General features: G+C 48.6%; 1 protein-coding gene across 1 annotated transcript; it reads left to right on the top strand.

Annotated features, from left to right (window-relative positions):
• The first annotated feature begins 246 nt into the window (after positions 1 to 246).
• On the top strand, positions 247 to 11,252 carry CCDC198 (coiled-coil domain containing 198). Its single transcript, XM_027704039.1, has 6 exons — positions 247 to 571; positions 3,848 to 3,924; positions 6,770 to 6,856; positions 7,869 to 7,967; positions 8,362 to 8,527; positions 10,698 to 11,252. The coding sequence occupies exons 1-6, from the start codon at positions 355 to 357 to the stop codon at positions 10,940 to 10,942; spliced, it is 891 nt and encodes a 296-aa protein (XP_027559840.1). The 5' UTR covers positions 247 to 354; the 3' UTR covers positions 10,943 to 11,252.
• The last annotated feature ends 486 nt before the right edge of the window (positions 11,253 to 11,738 follow it).

An 11,738-nucleotide genomic window follows, 5' to 3' on the forward strand; every position in this document is an offset into this window, starting at 1 on the left:
CAAGGATTGAATTTCCTTCCAAAACCTGGAGATTTAGCAAAAGAGCTGCTTGTAGAAATACCTCCAGTCAGACAATGGCCCTGGTTAAAAATCACTTGTAGGTAAAAACAAAGTTTTCCCAGAGCTTGGTGTTGGCTCCCTGGACTGAGTTTCCCTTCTATGTCAATAACAAGGCTCCTCTCATCCCTGCAGGGGAATGGCTGGTGACAGGTCAATGTTTAACCCAGCTGGGAAGGTTGTGTGGAGCCAGCAGGGAGTTGCCAAGGCTCTGCAGTCACTCACAAAGATCCCTCCATGTTCAGGGAGGACGCTGCATGAAGGAGTTTTCCTTCCCTTTCAAAGCCCTCCTGCAAAATGGGCCTGAGCTCTTCCAAGGCTCATCCCAAGGTGACCAAGGTGGCACCGATGCGCTCCACAGAGGACCTGCCTTCTCTCTCTGCCCTGCACCGGCTCCCCAGTGTGCCAGGACAGCCCAGCCTGCACCCATCAGGCACGGAAAAGTGGGGAAAACCCATCTTCCACCTGGAACTTCCACCTCTCCGGGAGACCTGGTACGGGAGAGCCTCTTCAGGTAAGGAGGTCGTGGCTGGAATGTCATGAAGTAGTGGCATCAGCTGGGGCTGTGGGTTTGCCCACTACAGTGTGGGGTGGGTGTAGGTGTGTGCACAGGTTGTTCTGCATCTGCTTTTGGCCGTTTCCAGGACATTTTAGCTTTTGGAAAACTCATTCCCCCTCCTCCCACCTCCTCTCCGCTCCATGGCCTGTTTTGGAAAGTGTCTCACTTACCAGAGCCCAGATCCCAGGGTCCTTGCTCCCACCAGTCATATCCCAAGGAACAGCCCAACTCCCCAGCATGGACCTGGCACATGATGACAGCCACTTGTGTCCAAGCAACCCCTCCTCCAGCTACCGTGTAACTCCCATCATACACCTTCCTGCTCACCTGCCTCTGCTGGACATATCATTAGCATTAACCTAATTAGAACGAGATTCTGGACAGTGTGCTCAGCAGGTAAAGTGGCATTAAAATAAATGCCAGCCCTGTCCTGTATTGGGCTGATTTCCCAAGCCAGGAGCAGAGGAAGGCAGACAGTGTGGCTGCTGTGTTTTCCTACAAAGAGCACCATGCAGCCTTTAAACTCCCTCTGTACCCAAACCATTCCTGGAGGTAAGGAGGGAGGTTTACATTCATCTGGAAGTGGGTGTGTCCCTCTCTATGATGAGCTGGGTGGTGGCAAACACTTCCTACAGCTGTTTTAGGTGAGTGCAGCAAGAAACTTCCACGAAAACAAGCAGAGTTTGAGGGAGGGTGATGCAGAGGAAGGAGGATCCGCAGCCCTGGCATCCTCCTCCCCACTTTTCCATTCCCAAAAATCAATTCCTGACACACTTTGAGCGGCCTTAAGAACTGCTGCCTCACGAGGGACTGGATATTTCCTTCAGGATCGTTCATCAAGAGGCATCAGGAAACTGTGAAAGCAAATAAATCTCTGGCATGATAGCAGTGACATTCCCGGAACTGAGGTCTTGGGGAGAATACAGATCAGATCTGGCTGTACAACAGCAGGTTTCAAGTACTTCATGACAGCAAGAGCAATTAAAATATTCCTGTTCTGGAAAATTACCATCACTGGGCATTTAACAAGTGCTTGTTAAAAATGTGCATTTTACAAAAAGCTCCAACCCTCCCCCCCCAAAAAAAGATGCCATTTTCCATTACTTTTTATTTTCAGAAATAAGAACTGTATGCTCAGGAGGACCTGAGCGATGTATTAGCACAAGCTGCTGTCTAAATAAGCAAAGAGAATTCCAAGAGAATAGATTTTATTTGGTTTGTGAGGGTTCAGCTTGGCTTGTGTTAAATCCAGATTCCCCCAGAGGGGAGAACCTGCTGCTGCTAAAGTGCAGGACTGAAAAACAAGAGTCACAAGGATGCCTTGAGCTGGGGCTTGGTGCTGTTCCCTGTCCCAGGACTGAGCAGGTTGAGGGACAACAAGTCCTTGGCCCCGAGTTCTGTATCTGTAGAGGATAAGGACAAGTCTCCTAAAAGACACATGCACGGGTAGGATTGGAGGAAATAATTAAAAAAAACCCCAAAGACAAAGACACCCATAGCCTCATAAGGGAGAAATAACTTCCCCAAATCTGTAACCTTCACCAGAACAAGCTTCTCCCAAGTTCCCAGTCCCGTCCCTGTGCCATATCCAATTTCTCAGCACCATGAACCGCCTCCTTAAAAATTTTCCTTAGATTTCCCCCTTAGAAATTCCCTATATGCTAATTTGCCCTGCAGACAGAGGCAGTGACTCAATAACCCTCTTTCACCCTGTCAGGCTGCTCTTTCAGTGAGTGTTCCACCAACAGCTGAAGTTTGTGTCCAGAGGAGCCTCCTGTGCTGGAAATTTTCACTTCAGGCTCCCATTCCTGCCTGTGCGGAGCAGCTGCAGCTTCACCCTGTGGTTAATCATTGTCAGGGCTCTGCAGAGCCCAGAAAACATTTATCTGATGGAGTCACTATATCCTCCCATACTTCAACACCCTCACAGTAAGAAATTCCTGGCTGTGAGGGTGGTGAGGTCCTGGCACAGGTTGCCCAGAGAAGCTGTGGCTGCCCCATCCCTGGAACTGTTCAAGGCCAGGTTGGACAGGGCTTGGAGCAACCTGAGATAGTGGAAAGTGTCTCTGCCCATGGCAGGGGGTTGGAACTTGATGGTCTTTAAGGTCCCTTCCAACCCAAACCATTCCATGATTCTCTGATCACCTTCTCTCTCTTCTCCAAGGGCCCAGCCTGGTGATCTTCCATGAGGCTCATAGGTGTCCCCCGTAAGCTGACCTCCAAAGTATTATTTTTCTTGTTAAATGTAACTATTAAATTTGACATCATCTATAATGTCATTCCTGCACTGCATCCCCAACTCTTCTCCCCTGTGGCCACCTCGGGGCTCCCACCATGTGGAAGCAGGTGCTGCTCAGCAACACCTCTCTCAACTCCACATATAAAATGAAATTTAAACACTTCAAAACAGTTTTTTGGGGAGAACAGGTGGGATAAACAGATAAACTGTTTTGTAAAAGAAATACTTACTTCACAATCAAGTGTTTATTTGTGCAAGAAAAGAACAAAAGAGGCAGTGGTGTCTACCTGGGAGCACCAGGGCAGAACAGGCCCAAGCCAGGATCACATCCAGGCCTCAGTGAAAGTGCTGCTTTAATAACTAACAGGGGATCACTGGCGTGTAACACGTTATTCTGGGCTGATTTCCAGGGTCTGTGATCATACCACTTGTCTGACCACAGCCCTCTAACTCCTGCATCACTGGCTGCTGTAGCCCAGCTCTGCCACAGTCAGTAAATCATCAGATGTATTTCTCAGTCCCACCAAAAAATAACAGTAATAAATCTCAGGGGCTTAGAAGCAAGAAAAAAACCCCCAAACTGCTGCCTGTGCCCAATTTTTACAGGGCAAGCAGTGAGGAAGCAGCAGAGCTCAGGGGTTTCTTGGCCAGCTGATGGTCACGGGCCATGGGAGGAGCAGAGAACCCTCGATCACACAGCGGCTGGGAGAGGCTACTGGAGACACAAGGATGGTTGTTGGTCACATGCAGGATGCATGAGAGGTTGTAGAGGGAAGTTGGAGAGGTACATGGCAGATACTTGTTAAAAATCACAGGTACATCCACTTTATTTCTTCAGCTAATAGAATACTCCGTGTGTTACTGGAGTGCGCAGAGAGAGAATTTAGTGGGACATGCCAACCAAAAAAAAAGGGCAGAAAGCTATTGCTGAGTACATCTAAGCAGCTGATGACCACCCAAAAGTAACTTCATCCATTTCTTTAATCTTGAAGGGCCCCTCTCTTTCAACACCATGCCCGAAAAGGAAGGAACCAGCATCATTAAGCAGCACCCACCTCGAAGACCTCAAGTAAGGCGAGTTTGAGAAGCTCCTCAGGAGCTGCTCTGATTGACCCCTTGATGTGGGCTTTCTGGGAACATGGGCATCCCTACATGAGCTTTATGTGCTATAGAGACACCCATCAAGGACACGTGTCCCAGTGTGATGTCCCACTTTCATTTGGGGTGTCCAGGTACCTGAAGCCGAATCCTGGTGCTCCCAGTGGGCAAATGTGGTCAGCGCAGAGCCCTTTGCAGAAGGGATCCAAATTGCATTATGTGGGGCTGGTTTTGGCTCTTCAGCCCAAGTATCCCATAAAGGTCTGGCACCAGCTTAGGGGCCAAAAGTCAGGTGAAGCAGAAAGGCAGGTAAAGCAGACAGACATGCTTTGCAGTAAGGGATGCTGAGAGAGGAATTATTTTAGGTTTTGAGAGCTGCTATGACTGCTCTGTCCCTGCACACACTCCCCTCAATTTCCTCATCCTGCACTTCCCAGATTCATTCCTCCCCAAGGCCTGAAACCCATGACTCTACCTGACCTGGCAATCAGGTTTTTCCTCCACACAAGGGTTACCACTACATAACTAAAGCTCAGAAATGCCTTTCTATCTTTATTTCTATCTTAATTTCTGTCTATCCCTGTGCTTGGCACTGGTTAGGCTGCAGCTCAAATCCTGTGTTCAGTCATGGGCAGAGACACCTTCCACTATTCCAGGTTGCTCCAAGCCCCCTCCAACCTGGCCTTCAACACTTCCAGGGATGGGGCAGCCACAGCTTCTCTGACCAACCTGTGCCAGGGCCTCACCACCCTCACAGGCAAGAATTTCTTCTTAAAATCTAATCTGAACCTTCTTGGACCAACCTGGTCTAGTAGAAGTTGTCCCTGCCCATGGCAGGATGTTGGAACTAGATGGTCTTTAGGGTCCCTTCCAACCCAAAGCATTTAAGAACTTCATGATTCTATGAACAGCAAACTTGCTGGAGCAGGGGTGCTTTGCTTGAGCCTTCCTTGCTGTAAATAAAGTGTTTTTAATATAGTAAAGAACAGAAGAGCCACCAGGCAGGGTCAGTTAAACCCTCTCCACTCGAGGCCGTGGCTCTGGCTGACACTGGTGGCTTCAGAGAGCAGAGGTGGCACCAGCTGTTGAATAAGTTGTCCCTGGATTTGGTGGGAGGACCTGACAGCAGCACCTGAAGTGAGCCCAGCTACACCCTGAGAACTGTTCTGAGGAATCACAGCCTCCTTTAGGAATCTCCTACCAGCATGGAATTTTTAGTCACTGATCTTATTTCCATCATGGTTGTACTTAAGCATTTTTAAAACACTGTTAATACTCGTTGCAAGACAAAGACACTGTGAGTCCTACCCTGTGCTTGTGCCATTGCTCTTAGGGAGTGTGCACAGTACCAGTAAAAGCCCTTTTTCCTGTGGGAATATCTTCAAAGGCAGCAGAGCAGGATGGTGTGGCCTTCTCAAGGACTTTTAAAGGATTTCAGTCAGAGAGTATTTCCAGAGAAAAAGCCGGTGAGGTTCACAAAAACTAAAGAAAAGAGTCAATTTTCCAGCCAGGGACACAACTGTATCCAAAAGCCTGGAGCTTGGCTTCCCCACCAGCAGCAGGGACATGAGCCACGGGATGTGGGAGATTATTTGCCTCCATCCACCCCACGCTGACGGATCCTTGGTGGCATCCAGGAATGATGCACAGCTCGGACTGCAGTTTGTGGTGTCACATGCTGCCATCTAGTGCCATTTGTTAAGCTTCATGTTCGGTTTTGTGGGGTTTTTGGTTCTAAGAGACGTTTGAACTTCGGGCCTGACGAGGAGTTCCCCCTTTATGTGACATTGTTGACTTTTTTTTCTCCTGAGTTTTCATGGATTTAGAGGATGCTTCAAAATTACAGTTCAGGCTTTGGCAGAAGTTCAGTGCAGACACTCAGAGACATGTCACCATTTTTTGGACACTAATTCATAATCAAGGAGTTAATGATGTCCCAAATAAACTGTAAGTCAGGTCTTACTGTCAAAGTCTTTTATTATGCTCCCCTTAACTTTTATGGAAGCTATCCTGAGCTCCATTCTAGAAGGGGACACTAGAAAGAGTGAAATCAACGTCCCTGGAAGTGTGTAGTTGTGGCACTTAAGGACATGGTTTAGTGATGTACCTGGCAGTGCTGGGTTAATGGTGGGACTTGATGACCTTAGAGGTTCTTTCTTATCCTGATGATTCTATGAATACCATGACATGAAAAGACTCAGTAACATCTCATAGTTTGAAATTATTTAAAAAGGCATCTTAGCTCCTCAAGATAAAAATCCATGCTCAGAGCAGCCCATAGAGCAAGTCTCTGCCCACTTCCACCCTCACTAGGAAAGGCAAATTGTACCATGCACAGTTCTGCAAAGAAAGGTCTTACTTAGGCCAACATGAAAAAGACTGGTTAGACAGAGGGAACGATGTTCTGGCTCTCATACAACTGGGATCTGCCACTGATAGGATACTTTAGATTAAATTATGGCACCTTTCCATGCTCCAGCTTCACCATGAACAGTGTGAGCTGTGGTTTGTCTTCACTCTGGTCTTGGATGGAGCCTTCGGTGATGTTGAGGCTCAAAGAGAAACACCTGCAGGGATGAAACTAATGTCAGACAGGGCTTTTGCTTCTTTGACTGTGATGCAAGAGAATTCCCCAGTTTTGTCCTCTCCTGAAGGGCCAGAGGAGATGTTCACCTTCCTGAGATGCCAAACTCCTTCCTGTATCCCAAGCAGCCAGGCCAGCATTGGAGCTGGCAAAATGTCAGGGTAGTTTCATATCAGGTTTCATGATTCTGTGGAACGAGCAATGCTAAATATTATAAATATTGGACTTGTAGAGGCTTGAACCCGCCGTCCCCCCACAAGCAATTGCTCCTGTGAAGCCCTGGAGTCACCGAGGAGTGGCTGCAAGCCCAAAACCAAAGGTAAGCGCGTGAGTTTGTGCCCATGAACAGGTCATTCCTGGCTGCAGGATCATTTCCCTTATGGTTTGGGCACCCCAAAGGGCAGAAGTTGGTGTTTTACACTGTTTGTGCTCCTGTCCCTGGTGAAACACTGGTGTGTGGGTGAAAGGATCCAAAATAAGGGGAAAGTTTCTGAATTTCCAGCATGACAGTTCCCTGGATGAGGTGGACCTGCTGAGACAGGATATTAAATATTTTTGAGGCTAAAAGTGTGAGGACCACCTTTTTTAGTGGCTGGGTAACTTGAACACCCTGCAGTCAGTGGGGAGAAGGGAGAGACCTTATTGTTCTCTACCATTCCCTGGAAAGAGGGTGGAGCCAGGTGGGGATCGGGCTCTGCTCCCAGGTAACAAGTGACAGGATGAGAGGAAACGGCCTCAAGTTGTGCCAGGGAAGGTTTATATTAGATCTTAGGGAAAATTCCTTCACTGAAAGGATTGTCAGGCATTAGAACAGGCTGCCCAGGGAAGTGGTGGAGTCACCATCCCTGGAAGTGTTCAAAAAACATGTGGATATGGCACAGGAGGACATGGTTTAGTGCTGGGTTTGGAACTGTGGGGTTAACGGTTGGACTCAATTATTTTGCAGACCTTTTCCAACCTTAACAACTCCATAAGTCCCTGATTTTAAGGCTGCAAGTGCTGTGTACTGTAAACACCCCCTGCAACTCCAAACACGCAAAAGTGGTTCTTCCCTTTGGATCGTGAGATTGTCTTGGAGAACTGACTCAACGAGGTAACACCTCGGGGGGCAGAAGCACTTATGCATTGTTTTAATGAAGTTTTTTCCCTCATGGCCCAGAGCTGTGAGATAAACTGCAAGTGCAGTGGAAATCTGGGATAAATTTCTGCAAGTTGGCTACGCAGGGAGATCGTTCATCCAGGAGCGCCCGAGGGGTTTGTGAGCTGGGGGCTCTTCCTTCCTCTTTCAGAAAGTGCAGGTGTATTTATTTACATCTTTAAATACATGGTAGGTGCTGGAGAAGAGGGGGCAAAGCTTGAATCACCTCCCTGGCAGGAGACAGCACCTACACAAGCTTCAGATGCTGGACTTGACCCGCAAGCGACGAGAGGTAACGACGAGGTGGATTTGGGGAGGGGATGGGACTGTCTCTCCCAAGGACCAGGAGACCTAAAGCCTCTTGCTGGGAAGGTGAAATGAAGCTTTCCCAGTGTCTTAGGCAGAGGAGAGGTGGAAAGCATCCCCAGGGCCCCTGTGATCACTAATTATCTCCGGTTTTTCCAACGCTTTGCCCTCGTTTGGCCATGACTCCTGGAGAAATCAAAAATCCCTGTCCTGGTCACATTGTGTCACGTGCCCAGTTTGGCAAATACCATTTGCTCAGGTTAAACTCCTCAACTGTGCAGTTATTCCCAGGGCCAATCCCCCAGTGCTGTGCCAAGTCAAGATGTTAAAACGTCTTTGCTCCTCTGCTGTTTGTGTTGACGACTCATTTGCAAACCCAGGAGGAGCTGAAGCGAAATCTCCACAGGGAAGCAAAAGCCAGTAAACAAAAAATCAAGGAATTCAGCCCGATGGACATCCTTGACACTCTCCAGAGAAGCAACAGCAATGAAAGCCGAGGCCTCGTCCCTGCTGAGCACAATCAGCGTTTTCATGAAGACGACCATGGTGAGTAGAATAATTTTCCAAGGAGCTGTAAAACTCACCAGATTCTTACATGTCATCAAAGAGGTTTCCCTATGGAAGATGCTTCCATTGCTCTGTTTCCTACAGCGACAAGATGCAGGTTCAAAGGGCTGGGGGGGGAAGGCTGGGAGATGTGTTTTTAAGACAAAGCACTGGGATGCCTCGGAGAGGTCACAGGGCTCTGGGCTGTTTCTCTGACAGCGTCCAAACAGACCCAAGTGGATGTGGATTAAAAGCCATGGACAAGGCAGAGAGGTATAAACCCAAAGTCCTTAGGGCCAGGCTCCTGCAGAAGCAGGTTCCCACTGTCAGGAGAGTCTTACTTGTCCCAAATGTCCCCTGCACAGCAAACTGGATGTGAGAACAGAGGGTGTCCCTGGGGTCTGACATCCTTAGAGAGTTAGGGCATCCATCAGGAAAAAGCATCCCAGGATGCTGGATGGGTGAACACACACAGAAATAAAATGGGAAACAGTTGGAAAACAACCCTTACACCAGTTTTGGCCCCCTGCCATCTGCCCCCAGCATAGGACACCTCCTGCTCCAGCCTGGGGTGTGCACGGGTGGACGTGGCCTGTGACAATGTCACACTCTGGCAGGGTTGGAAGTCGCTGATTAAAACATATCCTGCAAACTCTTCCTGGATACGTGAGTGATTCTGGGGAGCTGCAGCCAAGCCCCAGCCCCACTCTGCCCCAGTGACAGCCCCGTGCCAGCTGTCATTCCTGGAGGGATCACAGGGCTGAACCACTGGCAGCTGAGGTCAGTGCTGGGTGCACAGCTGTGTGGTGCCCTGGCAAAATATATCAGGGCACATGGTGCAAACACTCAGCTCAGATTTTCATCTGAGGTCAAGCAGGGTGGGCTTCAGAAGAGCTTGTCTGCTGCACCAGGTTGGGTACAGCTCAGGGCTTTCTGCTCTGGAGAAAGAAATTATGATTTGCCCTTGCAGCAAAGGGGAAACCTGGATGACTTGAGGTCACCGGTTGTTTTCAGGGACCTTGTGAGATTGTTTGTAGGGAGAACAGTCAGCCTTGTCTCTCCCCCTTGGTGTGCCTGAAGGACTGAGGGGATTCCTCACGGCAGCCTGCAGCTTCCTCACAAGGAGAAGCTGAGGGGCAGCAGCATCTCTGCTCTCCTGATCAGTCACAGGACCTGAGGAAAAGGACTGGAACTGTGTCAGGGTAGGTTTAGGTTGGATATCAGGAGACGTTTTTCACCCAGAGAGCGGCTGGGCACTGAACAGGCTCCCCAGGGAAGTGGTCACAGCCCCAAAGCTGACAGAGCTCAAGGAGCATTTGGGCAACACTCTCTGGCACACGGTGGGATTCTTGGTGTTTTCCTGTGTGAGGCCAGGAGTTGAACTCGATGATCCTCGTGGGCCCCTTCCAACACAGCCCCTTCCAACAGGTGTCTTCTCTGTCAGAGCACCCTTGGGAACACTGGGAAGCTCAAACTAGGCTCAGCAGGAGAAAGAACTGGAGAGAGAGCTTCCTAAGCAGCAGCTGCCAGAGAGCTGCTCCTGGCTTTACCCCTGAATGGTCCACCAACCTGTTGCATCCACATGCACAGTGGAGCCTCTGGACTCCTGCCATCCTCAGATGACCATGGGGTAAATGTTACAGTCACTCAGGTTAATCACTATTTAAGGGGTTTTTTTAATGCAGAAACTGCTTCCCACTGTCCCTTAGGAAGGGGAAAGTGAAGTGAGTCCCGTCCACCACTTCAGACTGACATCCAGACACAAGCCTTTTGCTTGCATGTGACAACCCTTGACACAGGCTGGAAACATACCACCGAGGGTAAAAGTGCTTAAATCAGTGAAAAACTTGTCTGGAGGTGAACTTTCACCAGGAGAAAGGGGAACAGGCTTGGCTTCCTATTCCCTTGTGCTTCTTCACCTCAGCTCTCTTCTCCTTGGGGATAAAGCCACGTTGCCCCCCACCAGACTCTGTAACCTCACCAAATATAATCCTGAGCGAATTCTACCTCACCTTGCCCAGCCCTGAGCAGGGGGTCTGGTCTTACAGGGGACCTCTCAGGATCTTCTTTACGTACCTCCAGCAGCCCATAGTCATTTCCAGCTAAACCCCAGGTGCCTGAGGACACAGCTCAGCAAACACATGATATTTGATTTTTGTCTCTCCCCAAGGAAACACATGGGGTGAAGGACTCTCCAGACAACGTGATGGAGCTGAACTGTCTCCAGGCAGAAGAGGGAAGGTCGACCTGTGGTTCTGCAGGGAGCCACGGACCAGGGATCTGTTCTGGGACACCTCCAGCACGGGGTCTGAGGAGTGGGAAAGGGAAGAGAAGATTCACCGCAAACCTGCACTTGTGAGGACCAAGACGGAGAGAGTTTCCCTCTTTGATGACTTCTTTGACAGGGATTTCTAGTGGCACGGCTTGGGGCGAGAGGGATGTGGTGAAGAAACAAGTCCCAGCTCTGGTTGGACTGGAATTCCCCCCCACAGATGGATGGATTGAGGGTGGAGACACAGTGCTGGCTGCAAGTGGCACTTCTGGGAGCACAGGCCGGGGGAAAGGACAGCTGGAAAAGAGGAGGTCACTGATGTGGAGCAAATAATGACTGTCTGGGTTGTGTGGCTGCACCAAAATATCTGGGGGAAAATGCCTTGGACAGAGCAGCAATGAACTGGGGGTAGAGAGAGCAGAAGGAGAATGGCAAAAAAAAATAAATAAGAAAGGCAGAACCTGGAGAAAATTCTGGGTTAACCCTAAGTATTAAATTCCAACTGAAATTAAATGTTTCACTTGCTTTTGGGTCACTCAGTCTTTCTGTTTAAGTTGGGTTGAACTTTTTCTAAACCACAAAACCCAGTTCAAAAAGCAAGCTAAAATGATTTACTCAGACAGTCTTTAAAATAAATATTTTGGCATTTCTAAAATTCCTTTTTTTACTTTTTTTTAAACTCTCCTCTCCTGTACCAGACACAGAAATACTTGTACTTTCTTCGATATCAACCTCCAGTTTTGTAATATTCTGAAAAATCTGGTTTTGGTTCACTTCTTTTCTGTCAAAGAGGTTCTTGCAGTTTCCATCTCACATGAACAGTATTTTTAATTAAATTATCTGCTTTTCCTTATAAAATAATTTGTTATCTGAGAGGGAACTTCCCCCAGTTCTCCTGTCTCCTATCTGGTTGTCCCTGCAGGTCCATCCAATCTTATC

The sequence above is a fragment of the Neopelma chrysocephalum genome, unplaced genomic scaffold (genome assembly GCF_003984885.1).
Source record: "Neopelma chrysocephalum unplaced genomic scaffold, ASM398488v2 Primary Assembly neopelma1_253, whole genome shotgun sequence".
NCBI lineage: Eukaryota > Metazoa > Chordata > Aves > Passeriformes > Pipridae > Neopelma > Neopelma chrysocephalum.